This window comes from Blennius ocellaris, assembly GCF_963422515.1.
Source record: "Blennius ocellaris genome assembly, contig: SCAFFOLD_275, whole genome shotgun sequence".
NCBI classification, from domain to species: domain Eukaryota; kingdom Metazoa; phylum Chordata; class Actinopteri; order Blenniiformes; family Blenniidae; genus Blennius; species Blennius ocellaris.
The window spans coordinates 12077-35531 of NW_027662258.1; the positions used below are offsets into that span (position 1 = coordinate 12077).

At 51.0% G+C, this 23455-nt stretch overlaps 1 protein-coding gene across 1 annotated transcript; it reads right to left on the bottom strand.

Annotated features, from left to right (window-relative positions):
- Nucleotides 1-766: 766 nt before the first annotated feature.
- On the bottom strand, nt 767-18406 carry LOC308147967 (sodium channel protein type 3 subunit alpha-like; the record flags this gene model as incomplete). The annotated part of the gene is made up of 10 exons (XM_080521362.1): nt 767-834; nt 5050-5292; nt 6779-6870; nt 8748-8876; nt 9442-9597; nt 12341-12438; nt 13013-13144; nt 13494-13637; nt 14681-14821; nt 18299-18406. 10 exons carry the CDS (start codon nt 18404-18406, stop codon nt 767-769), a joined length of 1311 nt encoding a protein of 436 aa, XP_080377488.1.
- Between the last annotated feature and the right edge of the window lie 5049 nt (nt 18407-23455).

A 23455-nucleotide genomic window follows, 5' to 3' on the forward strand; every position in this document is an offset into this window, starting at 1 on the left:
GACCGACCCGGGTACCTGGACCCTCCTGACCCGGGTCACACAGCCGGGACCCACCCGGGTACCTGGACCCTCCTTTAGTCTATATCATGACAGGTTTCATAATGCATCCGGAGGGGGAGGGGCAGCTGGACACCGCTGACACACACACACACACACACACACACACACACACACACACACACACACACACACACACACACACTCATACGGAGCGCTAACAAACTGTCATCAGCAAAATTCAACAAAAGTCAGTTTTGTTTTTGACGACGTAAAAACTAAAGATTCCCGTCGACGGATGAAAAGTCGACTCTCATGCTAGCTAGCGACTGAAGTTGTGGACGATTTCACACGATTCATCACGACAAACCAAGAAAGTGTGAAAAGTTTCACTGTGACGGAAGAAAAAGGAGCAACGTTTGCAGAACAGCGACTAAATTGAGGCGAAGTCACAAAATGTTTTTGTTGAATCAGTTTTTCGGCGAGACAAAGAGACAAACATCAAGAGAAACTGAAAAGCACAAAAACTAGAAACTAAAATTGACACAAATAAAAGACAATATTTGGTCAAATTCATGTTCAGGCCTGAAAACAGCAAAACGTAAAAATTTGCTGACGCTACAAAAACTGTTGGAACAAGAAGGATCCACAGACCCCCCCCCCGACATTAGACCCCCCCAGACCGTCAGACCCCCCCCCCATACATGCAGACCAGCAGACCCTCAGACCCCCCGGTCTGACCCCCCCGGTCTGACCCCCCCGGTCCCACTCACCCGGCGTCGCTGCTGTTCCCACAGATCAAAGCGTCCTTCGCTCCGTCCACTTTGTAGAAATTGTCTGGAAAACAGGAAGAGAAAACGTCAGAACCAGAAACGTTAGCGAGAGACGCTACAGCCGCTAACGCTAACGTCGTCTTGCTAACGTCTCCCAGACAGACGAGGCGCCTCATGTCCCTCCCCAAGAGGGCGACCTCCCCAATGTCCCAATGTCATGTCCCTCATGACTCTCATGTCCCTCATGTCCCTCATAACCCTCATGTCCCTCACAACCCTCATGTCCCTCATGACCCTCATGACCCTCATGTCCCTCATGTCCTTCATGTCCCTCATGTCCCTCATGACCCTCATGTCCTTCATGTCCCTCATGTCCCTCCCCAAGAGGGCGACCTCCCCAATGTCCCAATGTCATGTCCCTCATGACTCTCATGTCCCTCATAACCCTCATAACCCTCATGTCCCTCATAACCCTCATGTCCCTCATGACCCTCATGACCCTCATGACCCTCATGTCCCTCATGACCCTCATGTCCTTCATGTCCCTCATGTCCCTCATGACCCTCATGACCCTCATGTCCCTCATGACCCTCATGACCCTCATGACCCTCATGTCCCTCATGACCCTCATGTCCTTCATGTCCCTCATGTCCCTCATGTCCCTCATGTCCCTCATGACCCTCATGTCCTTCATGTCCCCAAATGCACCAGGTGGTTTTTCCTCCCAGAGCCGGGTCGTCACAGGTCACCAGTCAACATGGAAACCACTTTATCTGAAACACCAGAGGAGCCTGGAGGACACGTGGACGGACTGCTGGACCTTAGACACCTGAGTTTGTTCAACTGGAGCCCAGGAGCTGCTCTGCTCTGCTGCAGGTGTGGAAAACAAGCGCTTCTTCTCTCAAGGACAAAATGTAAGAACGTGTTTCAGGAAACGAGGCGCCGGCGGAGGAAGGCGGTGTTTGATGTGGCATCGTTTGGAGTTTGAGGAGAAACTCAGGACGGAGATGAGACGATAGACTACAGATATATAAATATAAATATAAATATAAATATAAATATAAATATAAATATATATAAACACCATCTGCCAGCTTCACTTTTCTCCGACGCCACGAAAATAAGTTTGGATCAATGGTGATTCAGTAGGAGACGACCTCCCATCAAACATTTGACTGCAAATAGTGGAGTCTCTTTAAGTTAGCCAATTAGCATTAGCATTAGCATTACTTGTGCTACTAGCAACACAGGAAGTGAATCTTGTAGCATTAGCATGAATTAGGTAGGTAAGCGAAAGACATAAACAGGAGATGCTGTCCGGCCGATTGGCGCCTGTCGACTCCAGGTGTCTCCGGAGCCGCCATCTTGGGGAGGTCGCCATCTTGGGGAGGTCGCCCTCTTGGGGAGGTCGCCCTCTTGGGGAGGCCCCCCTCTTGGGGAGGCCCCCCTCTTGGGGAGGTCGCCCTCTTGTGGTCAACATAAAGATCCCAGGCGAGAAGACACACTAACACAGTCGTAGCTCGCTTGCTAGTCCATGTAGCAACACAAGTAACACCTCATTTATAGCTGAGGGAAGCTCTTACAGGGGTAGAGGACTAGAGGACTAGGGTTAGAGGACTAGGGTTAGAGGACTAGAGGACTAGGGTTAGAGAACTAGAGGACTAGGGTTAGAGGACTAGAGGACTAGGGTTAGAGGACTAGGGTTAGAGGACTAGAGGACTAGGGTTAGAGAACTAGAGGACTAGGGTTAGAGGACTAGAGGACTAGGGTTAGAGAACTAGAGGACTAGGGTTAGAGGACTAGAGGACTAGGGTTAGAGGACTACGGTTAGAGGACTAGAGGACTAGGGTTAGAGGACTAGGGTTAGAGGACTAGAGGGTTAGGGTTAGAGGACTAGGATTAGAGGGTTAGAGGACTAGGGCTAGAGGGTTAGAGGACTAGGGTTAGAGGACTAGGGTTAGAGGGTTAGAGGACTCGGGTTAGAGGGTTAGAGGACTAGGGTTAGAGGGTTAGAGGACTCGGGTTAGAGGGTTAGAGGACTAGGGTTAGAGGGTTAGAGGACTCGGGTTAGAGGACTAGAGGGTTAGGGTTAGAGGGTTAGGGTTAGAGGACTAGGGTTAGAGGACTAGAGGACTAGGGTTAGAGGACTAGGGTTAGAGGACTAGGGTTAGAGGACTAGAGGGTTAGGGTTAGAGGGTTAGAGGACTAGGGTTAGAGGACTAGAGGGTTAGGGTTAGAGGGTTAGAGGACTAGGGTTAGAGGACTAGGGTTAGAGGGTTAGGGTTAGAGGACTAGGATTAGAGGGTTAGAGGACTAGGGCTAGAGGGTTAGAGGACTAGGGTTAGAGGGTTAGAGGGTTAGGGTTAGAGGACTAGGATTAGAGGGTTAGAGGACTAGGGCTAGAGGGTTAGAGGACTAGGGTTAGAGGACTAGGGTTAGAGGGTTAGAGGACTCGGGTTAGAGGACTAGGGTTAGAGGACTCGGGTTAGAGGACTAGGATTAGAGGGTTAGAGGATTAGGGTTAAACAAAGTATATCAGTGCCCCCCCCCCCCCCCCCCCCCTGTCCTCCGGACTGGGTAGTTGATATCGGGAGTGAAGTGCAGCGCATTGGGCCACGATGTTGACAGACTTCAAGTGTCCCCAGATTAGGATTAGGCTGAGGGTTAGGGTTAGACTCGTGCCGTCCATACGCCGGGGGGGTTAGGGTTAGGCTGAGGGTTAGGGTTAGACTTGGGGTTAGCGTTAGACTTAGACTTAGACTTAGGCCCGTGCCGTCCATACGCCGGGGGGGTTGGACGGCACGAGCCAGGGTTTTAGAATTTCCCCACTCTGGGACCCGTGTTCAAAAAAACCCGTTTCTACACTTCTAAAACCGCCTCGTGTGGACGGCGGGCCAGAGACATCTGGTTCAGGAGAACCAGGTTCCTGGTGTGGGCGGGGCCTAAGTCTCTCACGTTGCCATCGATGCTTTCAACTCGTACGTTCAAACAACAAAGCCTCTTGGACTGTGGCAGTGCAGCTCGCTGGGCGTGGGGAAGCAGAACCACACCGTCTGCACCGGTGTAGAAAGCATTTACCTGAAGTTCACCCCCCCTTCTCACCCCACACCCCCACACCCCCACACCCCCACACCCCCCCCACCCCCCCACCCCCACACCCCCCCACCCCCACACCCCCACACCCAAAATAAATGCACATTAGCCCACAGTCTGACATTTATTAAAGGCTTTTGTTTTGTGTTGTTCCTCCCCCCAGCTCGACCCCCGTCTGGGAAGATTTCACACAAACTGCACAAACTGGGAAAATTGTCTCTGCGGGACGTCGACAGAGTGGGTTTTAATTTCATTTCTTTTTTTATGACGACAAAAAAAAATCCAAAGTAGCAAATTACTTTGTCAACTGTGAACACACCTTCCTCCCTCTCCTCACACACACACACACACACACACACACACACACACACACACACACACACACACACACACACACACACACACACACACACACACACACACACACACACACACACACACACACACACACACACACACACACACACACACACACACACACACACACGCTGTGCTCAGCCATTAGTCAGTTCACAGTCGTCCGTCAAACCGAACCTGATTTAAACCCAGAAAAACCAAACAGGACTGTTTTCTCTCCGATCTGCAGGAAACTCTTCAAACCACTTCCTCCAAGCCCTGACGCCTCATCCAGACCCGGTCCGGAGGTCCATGTCCGGGCTTTGTTCACACCACAATGAAAACCAGTGGAAACGCTAAACTTTCCTTGTGTTTTGGGCGTCGGTTTACATGAAAACAAGTTAAAACATGAAGGTTTTGGAGTATTTAGGGCGTCAGTTTACACGACGAGCGAAAACACAAAACCACACAAAAACCCAGAATTAGCATAGCCTCCTGTAGCATTCAGCGGCATGAACGCAGGCAAAAGGAACATCAAAGCGACGACTAAAGTAGCATTAGAACCCAGAACATCAAAGCAACGACTAAAGTAGCGTTAGAACCCTGAACATCAAAGCGACGACTAAAGTAGCATTAGAACCCAGAACATCAAAGCAACGACTAAAGTAGCATTAGAACCCTGAACATCAAAGCAACGAATAAAGTAGCATTAGAACCCAGAACATCAAAGCGATGACTAAACCAGCATTAGAACCCTGAACATCAAAGCAACGACTAAAGCAGCATTAGAACCCAGAACATCAAAGCGACGACTAAACCAGCATTAGAACCCAGAACCCCGGGCGCTGACCTTCGTCCTGCACAAAGTCCTTGACGGAGCTCCAGGTCTTGTTGTTGCAGTAGAAGGAGGCGTTAGCGGCTAGCGAGCCGTTGAGGCAGTGCGCCGTGCTTCGGACGCACTTCTGCCGGAGGTTCCCCATGAAGAGCTGCAGGCCGATGAGGGCGAAGACGCTGAGGCAGAAGACGGTGAGGATCATCACGTCCGCCAGCTTCTTCACTGACTGGATCAGGGCGCCCACGATGGTCTTCAGGCCTGACGGGGGGCCGCGCGCCACGTTAGCAATGTTAGCTCACTGACAGGAAGTGTGACGGTACAACATCAGGGGGGTGAAGGTCTCGGTCCTGGTCCAGGTGAGTTCAACACCAAGTTCATGAGAACCAAGTGGGAACGTTGTGCTTGAGGACCAGGACCAGGACCAGGACCAGGACCAGGACCAGGAGCATTTTCATTGGATGATGTAATGAAAATAATGTCATGAAACAAAGATGGCCGCCACCTTCCTGTGTTTTGTCAGCCAACGAGTTCAGTTGTAGCTTTTTCTCTGCAAATCAATATTTTAGATAAATGTAAATACTGTCAGTGTGCAGGGCGGCCATCTTTGTTCCTCACAGGAAGTGAAAACAAAACTATCAAAACAAGGCCTAGCAACTGGTAACATGAACACACACACACACACACACACACACACACACACACACACACACGCGCACGCGGCCAGATTTTGTAACCGTTTCTCCAATTCGTTAGAAACAGACGCAGCTTCAGACTCAACGCGCTTTTTTTGTCATCGGTCAAACTAGCGTCTGGAAGCTAACGAACAGCTAGTATGGACAGCATTCCGCTACGACGACGGCATTTGCGGTTATAACATGAGTCTCACATGGAAATAACCGCCTCTACGGTAGCGCTACATGCTAGCATGCAAAGTGGAAACGTACAGAGGCGAGCTGGCGATAATCACATTTTGTACCTGGGAAGCGTTAGCTACATTTAGCACGTGGAAATAAAGGCTACAAGATTTTATAAAATGATCGCATTTATATACGTCGTACGACCATTAGCTTGATTCTTATCAAGGCTCGCTGATGAATTCAATAATTAGTAGTTAGTATTTAAATTATTTCTTTCAGCAGCGATTAATAATATAGCTTGTGAAGCTAGTGTTAGCTTGTTAACGCATTAACAATAAACTGATTTGTGCTATATTGTAATAGACTCAATAGAAATACACAGGCTAGCTAAGAGATATATTAAAAAAGGCTTTAAAAAATTAAAGCTTCATCAAAACGAGCATTGAAACGCACCGAGTAGCAGCAAAACCTAGCTTCTAGCATTTAAGATGCTACAAAATAAGTATTTAACTCGCCTGAAACGAGTCAAACTTAGCATAAAAACGAGTTTTAAAGCTCAGAGGAAACTCGCCTAAAATCTCCTGCTGCTTTGAAAAAGCTCAAATCTTCTAAAGAACCACATTTTCTACATTTAAAACAGTGTATTTGACTGTAAATGCGCCGCGGAGTGCTAACATGAATTCTGACTTGTCTGATTAGCGGTTAGCTTGATTTGATGGTTAGCACGTTAGCTCAGCCTCTGACGCTCACAGCTCACGTCCGTCGCTGCACGCTAACCTCCAGTAACTCGTGTTAGCGGTGCGCGCGGCAGCCAGCGCGTAGGACGGAGGTTCAGGCGGTGTCGTGCGGCGCGGCGCCAGCAGGTGGCGCCGGGTCGGACTCCTCACCTGGGATGACCGAGATGGTTTTGAGCGCTCGCAGGACCCTGAAGGTCCTTAACGCCGACACGTTACCCAGGTCCACAAACTCAGTCACATATCTGCAACGGGGGGCGACAGACAGACACAGGACAGGAAGTGACCACACGGACCAGAGACACTGGGGAAGGAGGAGGAGGAGGAGGAGGAGGAGGAGGAAGAGGAGGTCCGACCCGGTGACACCCCTCCCCCTCCAAATGAAAGAGAGACCAGTCAGATACTCAAACTGCTCGCGGAGACGAAAACTGGAGAAGGAAAAGAGACTCGATGTCTGAGCCGTCGTTACAGTTTAGCATGTTAGCATTTAGCATGTTAGCATTTATCACTTCAGAGCATCAGCACGTCATTAATTAAACGCCTCAGTGGCCAAAGCTGCATATTTTCAAGAAATGACGAAGAAAAGGACTATTGCAAAAACATATCTGAGGCGTCGTCACATGTTAGCACATTAGCAAGTTAGCATGTTAGCACATGGTCACCGAATCCACTCCTCAGGGAGCGAAGCTGCAGCTATCAAGAAGTCTAATTCTGAGCGGTTGCTACATGTTAGCATGTTAGCACGTCAGTTATCAGTTAAGCTCCTCGGTAACGAAGCTGCAGGTCATCGAGAAGCAAATGTAACAGTCGAAAAAATACTGTGAGCTGTTGTCACATGTTAGCATGTTAGCGCGTCATGATTAATCAGGAAGCTGCAAACAAGAACATACAAAAAATAGAGATTGCAAAATATCAGAGTTGTCGTTACATTTTAGCGTTTTAATATTTCGCATTTTAGTATTTAGCATGTTGGCACATGAGCACGTCAAGAGTCAAACTCCCCGGAGAGCGAAGCTGCAGACTTTCAATAAATTACAAAAATACCTGAGGTTTTGTTCCATAAAAGCGGATTTAACTGCAACTGAAGCTCAAGTGTGACAAATTGATACGTTAAGCTAAAGTTCTCCAGGAACGTCTTCGCTCTGCGTCGGTATCTGACGGTTCCGTCTTTGCGACGCCGAGCGGACCTGACAGGAAGTGGACCGTGGACTCGGGACAGGAAGTGGGCGGAGCTGGACGCAGACAGGCAGACGGACGGGAGAGCGAGGCGAGGAGAGCTGCGCCCCCTGCTGGCGGCTGGAGGGAAGACGGACCTACCTGGGATGACGGAGATGGTTTTGAGCGCTCGCAGCACTCTAAAGGTTCTCAGCGCCTGCAGGTTCCCTACTTTGATAAACTCTGTTAACAGCCTGCAGGGGGCAGAGGTGAGCAGCAGGTGTGGAGGACGTCCGACACCACAGAAGAAGACAGAGAACACAGCATGAAACTACCGCGACAGAACCTCCGGGGAAGAAGCAGCTCCGCATCACAACTTTGACTCGACGCGGCGTGCTTCACATCCAGCTAATGCTATCACTAACACTGATGCTAATGTTAACTACTCACCTGACAGCTGCTGTATCTCTGTTCCGCTCTCTGAGCTAACTGTTAGCATTAGCCAAAGCTATGCCTTCCTGGAAACATTAGTTTTGGCTAATTATCATGCTAACTGCTTTACTAGTCTGATGCTAATGCTGTAGCTAACTGCCAGCGGCTGTCGCTCTGTCCGCTCCTCCTGGGTAACCGATCGCAGTAACATTAGCCAATGTTACGCTTTTGTGGCAACATTAGTTTTGACTGATGCTAGCGCTAACGGCCCCGCTAGTCTGACAGCCTGGCGGTCACTAATTCTGCTGTCAGTTTTAGCTAATGCTAACCGCTGCTGTCTTCCTCTCTCTCTGCAGCGAGTACCAACTCCACTGCTAGCAGACCAGGCAGCTTCAGAAATGCTAATGCTAGCTGTTGCGAACTGTGTTGCGGATGGTTTGGGTGAACGTGAGTGGAGCTGCTGTCTCTCTGTCGACACATTGGTTGGTAGCATTAGCATTTTCATCATCCTGGACATGTGGAGTGTGAGACTCACGCCATGACGATGACGCTGAAGTCCAGCCAGTTCCAGGGGTCCCTCAGGAAGGTGAAGGGCCCGACGCAGAACCCGCGAGCCAGGATCTTGATCAGAGACTCGAAGGTGTAGATCCCAGTGAAGGTGTACCTGCAGCCACAGCTTAACGTTAATGCTAATGCTACTAATGCTAACACTCGGGTGTACCTGCAGCCACAGCTTAACGTTAATGCTAATGCTACTAATGCTAACACTCGGGTGTACCTGCAGCCACAGCTTAACATTAATGCAAATGCTACTAATGCTAACAGTTTGGGTTTTGGGTTAGCTCTTGTACTGCTCTCTAGCTAGCTATAGCGTTGTCTTGTGACAGAAGGAGTCACGCTAACTTTGTTTAAGTTTGAACTAGTTTTAGTTGTATTTCAAACTCGGAACGTTCTCGTCGTGCTCAGCTACCAGCTAGCTTTGAAATAGCTTCCAGGCTAACTTTGGAATAGCTTCCAGGCTAGCTTTGGAATAGCCTCCAGGCTAGCGATTTGTCCAGTGACAGTTCCAGGTGCTTTTCAGGGTCCGGGGACTCTAGCTAGCTAGCTATTATGTAATTAAATGTTATTAAATGTAATTTAATGTTATTAAATGCTATTAAATGTTATTAAATGTTATTAAATGTACAAATTCTAACACAGAGAAGCAGCCGTGGGGGGGCGGTACTCACTCCAGGTACTTGGCCCAGGCCGCCGGCTCCGACATGGCCATGAAGCAGCAGTTGGTCAGGATGGTGCACATGATGAACAGGCTGAAGAGCGTGAGAACGTCAAGGAGCACAAAGTCCTTCAGCAGTAAAACAACGAGTCTGAACATTTGAAATGATCTGGAACGCAGAAATATTCAGGGTCATATTTTAGGTTCTTTTTTTGAAGAACATGGACTCTTCAAAATAGAACGTCAACTATTAAAACTGAACCAAGGCTCGTTGTGCTGTTAGCACAGTGCTAACTGCTTATACTAATGTGCAGTTAGCACAGTGCTAACTGCTAATACTAATGTGCTGTTAGCATGGTGTAGAAAACATTGTAGAGATAGCATTGTGCAGTTAGCGGTGTGTCGTTAGCAATGTGCAGTTAGCGTTGCGTTGTTAGCATCGTGTTGTTAGCATTGTGCTGTTTGCACTGTGCAATTAGTGTTGTGCAGTTAGCATTGTGCAGTTAGCACTGTGCAGTTAGCACTGTGCGGTTAACACTGTGCAGTTAGCGTTGTGTCATTAGCAATGTGCAGTAAGCGTTGTGTTGTTAGCATTGTGCAGTTAGCACTGTGTCGTTAGCTTGCTGCCTGGAGCAGCATGTTGTATCCTGCATCATGTTGAGCAGCAAGAATGTTTTGCTATTAAATATGGCTTCCACCAGCGTCGTGCGCGCAGCCATACGCGCGCCTCCCCCGCCCTGTCAATCAGCGCTAAACGAATGCTAATGACGGTAATTTGCTCCCCGCGAGCTCCAGCTGAACTGGTTTCAGGTGATCCTTGATTGAGCGGCGGCTGAAACGGCGTGGCGGCGGGCGGCGACATAACACTGTTACTGAGTGACAAACACCCCCCCCCCGCCCCCCGCCCCCCGCCCCCCCTCCCAATCCAACAGAGCCCAGAGCTAATTCTAAACCTAATGACGGCCCTGCTGGTTGGACTTCCCAGGCCACCGTACCGCAAATGTCATTTCACCTCCACCGCCGCCACGGGGCTGCTCTCTCTCTCTCTCTCTCTCTCTCTCTCTCTCTCTCTCTCTCTCTCTCTCTCTCTCTCTCTCTCTCTCTCTCTCTCTCTCTCTCTCTCTCTCCTCTCTCTCTCTCTCTCTCTCTCTCTCTCTCTCTCTCTCTCTCTCTCTCTCTCTCTCTCTCTCTCTCTCTCTCTCTCTCTCTCTCTCTCTCTCTCTCTCTCCACGTTGAAGCTCCACAGACGTACTTTACCGTCAGTAAGTAACAGAAGTATTACCAGCATTGTGACTGACTCGCTAGCGGCTAAAGCTAACTAGCCACCTAGCTAACTATATCTAATGTAACTCACAAATGCTAACTCACAGTTCTGAGTACTCGTACTGGTACTCATACTTTAAGATGAGTACTGCTAACGACTGTACTGCTGCTCCAGCTAAATACTGGGAGGAGTCAAAGAGATTTAAAGGTACAGGACAATATTTGACCTCCAGCTGAACATTTGACAGTAGAAAGTCTCGACCTGCTGAAAGGAGGAGGAGCTTCAGACTTCACCGGGCCAATTAGAGCAGCTCATCACGGGAAGGGGCAACTGGGCGTCTCCCGTGGCAACGGGGCGGCGCCGAGACGCTACAGCAAAGCAAAGCCCTCTGGGAAATGTAGTGCAACAAGGACCTGCAGCTTTAGGAGTGTGTGTGTGTGTGTGTGTGTGTGTGTGTGTGTGTGTGTGTGTGTGTGTGTGTGTGTGTGTGTGTGTGTGTGTGTGTGTGTGTGTGATGTCGGAATTGTAGACGTTTTAGAGCGTGTTGGGTTTTTTGTGTGTCTGATCCAGTGTTCTGGATCTCTGCTGACCCAGGTGGCGCCACGGCAACAAGCAAACACACACACACACACACACACACACACAGACACAGACACACACACACACACACACACACACACACACACAGACACAGACACACACACACACACCTCCGTAGCTGACCTCTTCACCCACTTACCCCCCCCCCCCACCACCACCATCACACACAGCGACTCCACATCCCTCAACACCACCAGCCGCCTCCCAGGGTAAAAATAGAGGTGAGGGTTTGGGGGGGGGGGGGCGGGGGGCGGGGGGCGGGGGGGGTGGGGGTGGGGGGGGTTGGGGGCGGGGCTAAAGCAGGGTAAAGCTGAGTTTTTCGGGGTGAGAAGTCCGCGCTGCGTCTCTCAACCAACGGCTTCGATTCTCACTATTTCTTACTGTTCTGACAATTATTAACCTCGTTACTTTGTTAACGACAAGAAAACACTCACAGGGTTATTATTAGATTCTACGCTATCACTGTCTACATTTATATATTCTACATTGTTTTCTACATTTACATATTCAACATCGTTGTTTTCTACATAAATATTTCTTTCATTGTTTTCCACACTACTATATTCTTTGTCTATTTTGCATTATAATAGATTCTACATTGCTGATTTCCAGCTAGCGTTAACGCTGACGAGCGTTAGCGACATGTTAGCATAACAACAAGCGATGATAAGTGACGGACGCAGTTTGAGGTAAATGTCTTTTCAGGTTCCAGATCATCCGTCAGCAGTATTTCCTCTCTGATGGCGGAGCTCCGGTCGTTAGCATCATTCCTCCACCCGTCGTCTTCGTAGCGCGATAAAGAGCCAGAAGCTCATTAAAGCTCATTTTTTAAACAAACCTACTGATTTAATGTTCCCGGGCGTCACTGCAGACCCTCTTCTTCACAACAAACCACAAACAGGTCGTTAAACCTGCACAGTTTGACGAAAGACGAGTTTTCGAGGAGGCTTGCTAGCTTGCGCGCCACCGCTGCTCAGCGTGAGATAAGCTAACCCATTAGCATGAGCCTTGGCGGACATGTCAGACCTAAACTGGTCCTAATGCTCGCCTGGAGGCGGCGTCGCAGTGACCACCGGGCGTGGAGTTCCTCAGGGCTCCGTCCCGGTGCCACTTGTCTTCATCGTCCTCATGCCGGCTCCTCATTGGCTGGAAGGAGCAGGAGGAGGCGGGACCTTTTTCACACCTTTTTCAGACTTTTAGAAACGTCATTCGGCCGCAAAACTTGTCTGAAAATGACGAGTTTGGAAACGTTTTCATTACTTTATGGAACTGAGTAACTTTCAGTGGCGTGGCGGCGTGGCGGCGTGGCGGCGTGGCGCAGAGCCGCTGTCTCTCACGAACCCCCCCCCGGCCCCCCCTGACCCCCCCCTTCACCCCACCGCCCCCCCCGGGCCCCCCCTGACCCCCCCTTCACCCCACCGCCCCCCCGGGCCCCCCCTGACCCCCCCCTTCACCAGCTCGGGCACGGCTCTTTGTTTATGCTGTCTTCCTCGTCGCCATGGGCAACGGGCCCCAACGCTCGCTCACTCGGACACAAACAGCCTGCGAGGCTCACCGAGGCCCCCTGCAGGCTGAACCGTGACCTCTGACCCGCCTGCACACACACACACACACACACACACACACACACACACACACACACACACACACACACACACACACACACACACACACACACACACACACACACACACACACACACACACACACACACACACACTCTGGGAGGATATGAGTGAACCAGGATCTTGATGGCGACGCGGCGGATCGGGTGAAACGGGCTGAAGATGTAGAGCGCCGACGTGGCGCTGAAGCGGAAGATAGCCTTGCCTTTGTTCAGGACTATGAAGGTCTGACACAAACAAACAAACAAACAAACAAGGGAGAGAACACAAAGTCATTATTCTTTCCTTCCCCCTCTTCAGTGGAAATCGACTCTGATATTTTGGATTTTGGGTGAATTTACAAGATCAAATGAACAATAAAGCCTCATTTTCCTCAAACACCAGGAAGAAAAGTTCAAAGTTAAAGATCTGGAGGTCTTTGATGATCAAAGGTTCAGATGAAGAAGCTGATCAAATCAACAAACACCCAAATAAAGTGTTTAAACTGTATGTTGAGTAAAGAAACAGTGAGGTTTTCCTGTGGGGGGTTCTGGGGGGGTGGGGGTTCTGGGGTTCTGTGGTTGGGGGGGACCCTACCCTGTGGTCTTTGAAGTAGTACGGGTCGAGGTCCTCCAGGGGGACGCCCACCAGGTGAGCTGGGATGTCGGCGAAGATGCGCGGCAGCTGTTTCCCCGCCTCCAGGTCGGGTCTGGGCCGGAGCAGCTCCACGTCGCCCAGGTCCTGACACACCCGGGAACACAACACCACGTCTTAGCTCTCTTCCTGCACCCTGTAGGGACTGTGGACCTCCACCCAGTGGCCCCGGACTCCATCAGCAACTGACGGCTCCAGATGAGCTGGTGTCCCGGTGTTCAGGGTCTGTCCTCGGTTCTGGAGGGTCCACAAGCCCCTCTACTGGCCCTACTGAGACCAGTCTGGGTGTCTGTCCATGACTTCAGGCTGGTCTGGTGTTCCACAGGAAGTGGTGACCCTGCTAACTGGTGACCCTGCTAGCTGGTGACCCTGCTAACTGGTGACCCTGCTAGCTGGTGAACCTGTTAACTGGTGACCCTGCTAGCTGGTTTCCTTGCTAGCTGGTGACCCTGCTAACTGGTGACCCTGTAGCTGGTTTCCCAGCGAGCTGGTGACCCTGCTAGCTGGTGGCCCTGCTAACTGGTGACCCTGCTAGCTGGTGACCCTGCTAACTGGTGACCCTGCTAGCTGGTGACCCTGCTAGCTGGTTTCCCTTGCTAGCTGGTGACCCTGCTAACTGGTGACCCTGTAGCTGGTTTCCCAGCGAGCTGGTGACCCTGCTAGCTGGTGGCCCTGCTAACTGGTGACCCTGCCAGCTGGTGACCCTGCTAACTGGTGACCCTGCTAACTGGTGACCCTGCTAGCTGGTGACCCTGCTAGCTGGTTTCCTTGCTAGCTGGTGACCCTGCTAACTGGTGACCCTGTAGCTGGTTTCCCAGCGAGCTGATGACCTTGTAGCGTCTCTCGTTGTTGCTAAACACAGACGTTAGAAACCAGCAGAACTCTGGAAGCGTCAGTTTCCAGTTGGTCTCTCAGGTCTTATAGGAACTGAAGCGACACTGAAGACCTGGACCTGTACTCGACCTGCACTGGACCTGGACTGGACCTGCACTGGACCTGCACTGGACCTGGGCCTGGACCTGGACAGGACCTGGACCTGGACCTGTCCTGGACCTGCACTGGACCTGCACTGGACCTGGACCAGTGGGTAGAGTGGAGGCGAGGGGAGCTAGCATGCTAGCGCAGCGCACCTCCTGGTAGCGTTTGCCCCGCAGGGCGTCCTGCTGGGCGATGCGCTGCTCGATGGCGTCCAGGGAGTCCGGCGTGAAGCGCTGGAAGCTCTCTGGTCCCATTGGAAACACACCGGCGGCCATCTTGTCATCCTGATCCCGCTGCGGACCGGCCCGGCACTCCAGCTACATGCACGCGCACACACACACACACACACACACACACACACACACACACACACACACACACACACACACACACACACACAGTTAGATATCAACATGTAACTGTGTCTGATGTCAGTTTCAAAAAGCTCCGAGTTGTCATGAACAGACACAAGACGGTGTGGAAGTTTGGCATTTTCACTCGTTTTCGTGTAAACAGACGACCAAAACGCCAAAACGCCCAGGAAGCTTTGAGTTTTCGCTCAGTCGTTGAGAAAACAAGGCTGGAAAGAGAAACTCCAACGAAGCATACGGACAAGAACAGAACTGTTGAGAAGATCAAAGAATCAAAGCTGTTTGGAAACAGACTGAAAGTGTCGAGTCGGCGTGAACGAGAACGACACGCATACGGTTTCATGTTTCAATGTACAAGATGATTCCAGGGCGCCCAGGTAATGAAGTGAAGGCTCCACCGAGAGGGTGTGTGTGTGTGTGTGTGTGTGTGTGTGTGTGTGTGTGTGTGTGTGTGTGTGTGTGTGTGTGTGTGTGTGTCCAGACCATCTGCCTTGGATCCTAATTGAATGATTAGACAGGCCTCGTTTTTCAACTCTTCATGCATTTATTCTTCACAGCTCCCAAATCTGATTTCCGAAGTGTGTGTGTGTGTGTGTGTGTGTGTGTGTGTGTGTGTGTGTGTGTGTGTGTGTGTGTGTGTGTCCACATCAAAGAGATCTCGCTCTGTTTTCCGTTCTTATCAGAAGCTGTCATCCGCTCCGTCACAAACAGGAGCTGCTGGTTTCCATCCTCTCCGTCACGTAGGCCTCCGTCACATAGACCTCCGTCACATAGACCTCCGTCTGCAGGCCTCAGAAGTAACTAAGTACAAACTCGGCCTGGGTGATGAACTGGAGACGTCCCGATGAGGAAATGTGTGAAAATGAGACGGTCCTGTCGTCAGTGTCGGTTGAGAGTGTCGGGAGCCTGTCCCTTTAAGAGCCTGTCCCTTTAAGAGCCTGTCCCTTTAAGACGCTGAGACTCCACCCATCCAATCTGTAACCAGATGTAGAGAGGAGGTGATGGAGGTTCAGAAGGTGGAGCTGAAGTGAACGGCTTTAGAAACCGGAGGAGAAAATCCTCCGTCATTAGAATCAGCAGGCGGAGTGACGAGAGCTGTGGGAAGCCACGCCCCCATCACGGGTGGAGCGCCGTGTGGCGACGCTCCGCGTGGCGATGCTCCACGTCGCGACGACGCGCCACATGGCAACACTCCGCGTGGCGACGCTAAGTGTGACGACGCGACATTTCAAGTCATGTGACCTCATCAGCTCTTCAATAAATCTCAACTAAAGCTCTTACTTTGTAGTTTCGTCTTTTATTTCCACAGTTTAGTTTTACTTTCCTTTAAAGAGACAATAAGGTCCAGGGAGTCGTACCGTCAATGACTGCTACCTGCAGGGGGCGCTGTGGAGAACTGATCAATATAACTGATACCTGCAGGGGGCGCTGTGGAGAACTGATCAATATAACTGATACCTGCAGGGGGCGCTGTGGAGAACTGCTACCTGCAGGGGGCGCTGTGGAGAACTGCTACCTGCAGGGGGCGCTGTGGAGAACTGATCAATATAACTGCTACCTGCAGGGGGCGCTGTGGAGAACTGATCAATATAACTGCTACCTGCAGGGGGCGTTGTGGAGTCGCTATGGAGGAGAACTGATCAATACATCCTGGTATTGATCTGAGGCCGTAGTACAAATACTGCACTACTTCACTGCATTAGTTTCTTTGTACTCGAGTACTTTGACCCCGATCCTCCCGTCAGCCGGAGGAACAAAGATCAAAGCCTCATTAGAAGTTCTAAAGAGAATCAAAGGAAAGTTTCACCAAAAGAAAATAAAAACAATAACAACCAATGAAGACTGACGGTCAGGAGGAGGGGAGGAGGAGGAGGAGGAGGAGGAGAGGAGGAGAGGAGGAGGAGAGGAGGAGGAGGAGAGGAGGAGAGGAGGAGAGGAGGAGGAGAAGGAGGAGAGGAGGAGGAGAAGGAGGTCATCACGGTTCATCAAGGAGACAAACTAGCAGAAGAAGCTCATTAAAACATTAAAACATTAAAACATTAAAACATTAAAACATTAAAACATTAAAACATTAAAACATTAAAACATTAAAACATGAAGGATCAGCAGATGAAAACATGTCAAAGGGTCTGAAACGTCATTTGAGGTTGTTTGTCGGTTGTTGTTGTTGTTGTTGTTGTTTGTCAGTTGTTGTCGTTTCTCCCGGAGCTCACAGGAAAGAAGGACGACACTTTTTATAACGAGCTGAAGAGAGTACTGGTATTAGTACTCAGTATCAGTAAGTAACTAGAGGTTAGTACTGGTATTAGTACTCAGTATCAGTAAGTAACTAGAGGTTAGTACTGGTATTAGTACTCAGTATCAGTAAGTAACTAGAGGTTAGTACTGGTATTAGTACTCAGTATCAGTAAGTAACTAGAGGTTAGTACTGGTATTAGTACTCAGTATCAGTAAGTAACTAGAGGTTAGTACTGGTATTAGTACTCAGTATCAGTAAGTAACTAGAGGTTAGTACTGGTATTAGTACTCAGTATCAGTAAGTAACTAGAGGTTAGTACTGGTATTAGTACTCAGTATCAGTAAGTAACTAGAGGTTAGTACTGGTATTAGTACTCAGTATCAGTAAGTAACTAGAGGTTAGTACTGGTATTAGTACTCAGTATCAGTAAGTAACTTGTACTTGAAGTCGTCCTTGTCGTTTTGTCAGTAAATGTGAAAATGTGACGACTGAATCTTGAACCGTCACCAAGAAAAGAAAAAGGAAAGGAGGGATGAGAAGGAGGAGGAGTGACACAAAGAGAATGGAGGGATGGAGGAGAGGAGAGGAGAGGAGGAGGAGGGGAGGAGGAAGAGGAAGAGGAGGAGGAGGAGGAGGAAGAGGAGGAAGAGGAGGAGGAGAGGAGGAGAGGAGGAGGAGGAGAGGAGGAGAGGAGGAGAGGAGGAGGAGAGGAGGAGGAGAGGAGGAGAAGGAGGAGGAGGAAGAGGAGGAGGAGAGGAGGAGAAGGAGGAGGAGGAAGAGGAGGAGGAGAGGAGGAGAAGAAGGAGGAGGAAGAGGAGGAGGAGAGGAGGAGGAGAAGAGGAGAGGAGGAGAAGAGTAGGAGAGGACCATTGATCTGATGGAAGAGTTCCTGCTGCCAGAGTCTGTGTGAGTCACTCATAAAACACGGAACGGATCGGAGTCCGAGCCACCGTGTCCACCATGTCCACCCTGGTCCACCCTGGACACGCTCCACCCTGGTCCACCGTGTCCACCGTGTCCACCATGTCCACCGTGTCCACCCTGGTCCACCGTGTCCACCGTGTCCACCCTGTCCACCCTGTCCACCCTGGTCCACCGTGTCCACCCTGGTCCACCATGTCCACCGTGTCCACCGTGTCCACCTGGTCCACCGTGTCCACCGTGTCCACCATGTCCACCGTGTCCACCGTGTCCACCGTGTCCACCCTGGTCCACGGTGGAGCGTGTCCACCCTGGACACAGTGGACACGGTGGACCAGGGCGGACATGGTGGACACGGTGGACAGGGTGGACACGGTGGACCAGGGCGGACATGGTGGACCAGGGTGGACACGGTGGACACGGTGGACCAGGGCGGACATGGTGGACCAGGGTGGACACGGTGGACACGGTGGACCAGGTGGACACGGTGGACAGGGTGGACACGGTGGACACAGTGGACCAGGTGGACACGGTGGACACGGTGGACCAGGGTGGACATGGTGGACCAGGGTGGACACGGTGGACACGGTGGACCAGGGTGGACATGGTGAACATGGTGAACATGGTGGACACGGTGGACACGGTGGACACGGTGGACCAGGTGGACCAGAACGGAGCCGTCCTGCTGCTTCAGGACGTTTAAAAACCTTCGTCTCCTGAATCCTGAAGTTTCAAAACAAAAGCATCTTCTGACGTCACAATAATGTGAAGCTGCTCGTCACAAACAACCAATGACGTGTTTCACCAGTTACTGCAGGTTCAGAGTAACTAGTTACTTCATGTAGTTGAGTAATAGACACATCAATGCGTTGTAGCATTAGCATTAGCATTAGCATTAGCAGGAATGCTCTATAATCTGGATGTTCGTTCTTTAACATTCATTGTGGAAACTGAAGTCAACACACACACACACACAGATGCACGCACGCACACACACACACACGCGCGCACGCACACGCGCACACACACACACACACAGACACACACACAGATGCACGCACGCACACACACACACACAGACACACGCGCACACACACACACACACACACAGACACACACACACACAGACACACAGACACACACACACACACACACACACACACACACACACACACACACACAGACACACAGACACACAGACACACAGACACACACACACACACACACACACACACACACACACACACCTCCTGTTAACTTCCTTCATATTTCATGTTGAGTCGTTCTTCACTGTCCTCTAATATAAACATGGATGTAGACGGCAGGAACCTTGATTAACAAACATAGAAAATGTGCCACACACACACACACACACACACACACACACACACACACACACACACACACACACACACACACACACACACACACACACACACACACACACACACACACACACACACACACAGCTGTATTAGCATGTCACCAATAAATTTCCACTTGAAGCAGCTCACTGCAAAACGCTCGTCGGAAGTTAAGGAGATTTTTTTGGTTTGTTTTAATTAAAATTTCTGACCTTTAACGCCTGAAAACTCTTGAAATGATTGCAGGAGAAGAAGTGAAGCTGTTGTGACGGAGCTTCACACTGCTGACGGCCTTTTACTGCTCATTACTACACTGCTAGCTTCCACTACTGGTCTCTGTTGCTCTGGTTCTTTGGGTGGGGGGGTGGGGGGGTGGGGGGTGGGGGGGGAGGGTGGAGGGGGGGTGGAGGGGTTGGGGGGGTGGGGGTGGAGGGGGGGTGGGGGGTGGGGGGGGTGGGGTTGATGCAGCATGAACCACAATGTGCAGCAGTGTGAAGTGAAAGCGCGGTAACGCTAGCAGCTCACGTCCAACACAAACAACAACAAACAACAAAAACGTCACAAGTTTTCATGAATCATCATCTGACGTCTCGCTGCAGTGATTCTACGGAAAATGTGAAAATGGCTGCTAGCACACGTAGCATTAGCACACGTAGCATTAGCACATGTAGCGTTAACACATATAACACTAGCACACGTAGCATTAGCACACGTAGCATTAGCACATGTAGCGTTAACACATATAGCACTAGCACACGTAGCATTAGCACATGTAGCGTTAACACATATAGCACTAGCACACGTAGCATTAGCACACGTAGCATTAGCACATGTAGCGTTAACACATATAGCACTAGCACACGTAGCATTAGCACACGTAGCATTAGCACATGTAGCGTTAACACATATAGCACTAGCACACGTAGCATTAGCACACATAGCATTAGCACATGTAGCGTTAACACATATAGCACTAGCACACGTAGCATTAGCACACGTAGCATTAGCACATGTAGCGTTAACACATATAGCACTAGCACACATAGCACTAGCACACGTAGCATTAGCACACATAGTATTAGCACACGTAGCATTAGCTACGAAAACAAATTGAGATCATGGGGGGAGGTGGAGGAGGAGCAGCAGGAGGAGGAGCAGCAGGAGGAGGAGGAGGCGCAGCAGGAGGAGGAGGCGCAGCAGGAGGAGGAGGAGCAGGAGGAGGAGGCGCAGCAGGAGGAGGAGGAGCAGCAGGAGGAGGAGGCGCAGCAGGAGGAGGATGAGCAGGAGGAGGAGGAGCAGCAGGAGGAGGAGGAGCAGCAGGAGGAGGTGCAGCAGGAGGAGGAGGAGGCGCAGTAGGAGGAGGAGGTGCAGCAGGAGGAGGCGCAGCAGGAGCAGCAGTCTATTATATAAGGTGTAAAACTGGAAGTGATCCAGACTGAAAACATCTGAAAGAACCTTTAGTGAGTTACTGCGTCTTATTTCCATTTTCTCAGGCATTCATCAGCCCTGAGTGTGTGTGTGTGTGTGTGTGTGTGTGTGTGTGTGTGTGTGTGTGTGTGTGTGTGTGTGTGTGTGTGTGTGTGTGTGTGTTGGCAGAGGTGCCTGCATATTCTGTCCTCTGTTATTTCCATACCATTTCAGCTATTCATCAGATACAGTATGTGTCCCCTGCTCCGAGTGTGTGTGTGTGTGTGCTGTGTGTGTGTGTGTGTGTGTGTGTGTGTGTGTGTGTGTGTGTGTGTGTGTGTGTGTGTGTGTGTGTGTGTGTGTGTGTGTGTGTGTGTGTGTGTGTGTGTGTGTGTGTGTGTGTGTGTACAGAATGGCCACACGCTTGGCTTGCTCCTTTCTCTTCCGAGCATCTCACCAACCTCTGGCAAGCTACAACCTCTCTCTCTCTCTCTCTCTCTCTCTCTCTCTCTCTCTCTCTCTCTCTCTCTCTCTCTCTCTCTCTCTCTCTCTCTCTCTCTCTCTCTCTCTCTCTCTCTCTCTCTCTCTCTCTCTCTCTCTCTCTCTCTCTCTCTCTCTCTCTCTCTCTCTCTCTCAGGTCATAATAAAGTCATTCATTCATCAGACGTCTGTCTTCATGTTCTGCCTGAGCCTCGTCCTGAAGATCTGATGGAGAGGAGGAGGAGGAGGAGAGGAGGAGGAAGAGGGGAGGGGAGGAGAGGAGGAGGAGGAGGAGGAGGAGAGGAGGAGGAAATCCTCATAACTTATATTCTCTCCTCCTCCTCCTCCTCCTCCTCTCTGGTTTTCTCTCCATCATTATTTTGTCCTTGTATGTTATCACTCCGGCTGCAGGCTTGTTAACTTCTTGAGCTCCACCCTCAGCCTGCAGCTCACCCTCAGTCTGTAGCTCCATCCTCAGCCTGCAGCTCCACCCTCAGTCTGCAGCTCCACCCTCAGCCTGCAGCTCCACCCTCAGTCTGCAGCTCCACCCTCAGTCTGTAGCTCCACCCTCAGTCTGTAGCTCCACCGTCAGTCTGCAGCTCCACCCTCAGTCTGCAGCTCCACCCTCAGTCTGTAGCTCCACCCTCAGTCTGCAGCTCCACCGTCACACTTTCCCATCATGCACTGGTCAGAACTGTGGCCCCAGGCCCGGGTTCCAGGCTCCAGGCTCCAGTCTCCATGCTCCAGGCCCCAGGTTCCAGACTCCAGGCTCCAGGTTCCAGGCCCCAGGCCCCAGTCTCCATGCCCCAGGCCCCAGGTTCCAGGCCCCAGTCTCCATGCTCCAGGCTCCAGGCCTCAGGCTCCAGGCCCCAGGCCCCAGACCCCAGACCCCAGGCCCCAGTCTCCATGCTCCATGCCCCATGCCCCAGGCTCCAGGCTCCAGACCTCAGGCTCCAGGCCCCAGACCCCAGGCCCCAGTCTCCATGCTCCAGGCTCCAGGCCCCAGGCCCCAGGCTCCAGGCCCCAGACCCCAGGCCCCAGTCTCCATGCTCCAGGCTCCAGGCCTCAGGCCCCAGGCCCCAGGCCCCAGGCTCCAGGCCCCAGACCCCAGGCTCCAGGCTGCTGCTCCTCTTATCTCCTCCTCAGGGACAATAAAGCGGCACTTTGCGCCGCGGCATTAAAACGCCACCGAGGGCGACGTGTTTACGGTTTGTGGTTTCTTCTCCTCTGATTGACGACCAGAGGAGTGACGGAGGGAGGAGTGGTGCACTGCTGCATTCTGGGTAACATGGAGGATCGTTTCCATGTAAAAGTTCAATGTAACTCCAACAACAACAATGGATTGGTCATGTGATGCAAGCTCCGCCCCTTTCATGAGTCATCACACAGTCACCTGGTCACCAAGTCTCTGGTTCAACCAACAACCATGTGAGGTCACAGGAAAGGGGCGGAGCTTCCAGCGTCCGACCAATGAGAAACTCTGCAGAGCAGGAGGAAGGAAGAGGAGGAGGAGGAGCAGGAGGAGGAGCAGGAGGAAGGAAGAGGAGGAGGAGGAGCAGGGGGAGGAGCAGGAGGAAGGAAGAGGAGGAGGAGGAGCAGGAGGAGGAGCAGGAGGAAGAGGAAGAGGAGGAGGAGCAGCAGGAGGAAGGAAGAGGAGGAGGAGCAGGAGGAGCAGGAGGAGGAGCAGGGGGAAGAGGAAGAGGAGGAGGAGCAGCAGGAGGAAGGAAGAGGAGGAGGAGGAGCAGGAGGAAGAGGAAGAGGAGGAGGAGCCGGAGGAGGAGCAGGGGGAAGAGGAGGAGGAGCAGGAGGAGGAGGAGGAGAATTAATGTGGAGGAAGCTTCAGTAACTCCAGAAGGTGATTCCCAGTAATTGTCCTGCAGAGTAACTAGTAAGTGTAATCCTGAAAGGCAGAGTAACTAGTAACTCTAATCCTGAAAGGCAGAGTAACTAGTAAGTGTAATCCTGAAAGGCAGAGTAACTAGTAAGTGTAATCCTGAAAGGTAGAGTAACTAGTAAGTGTAATCCTGAAAGGCAGAGTAACTAGTAAGTGTAATCCTGAAAGGCAGAGTAACTAGTAACTCTAATCCTGAAAGGTAGAGTAACTAGTAAGTGTAATCCTGAAAGGCAGAGTAACTAGTAACTCTA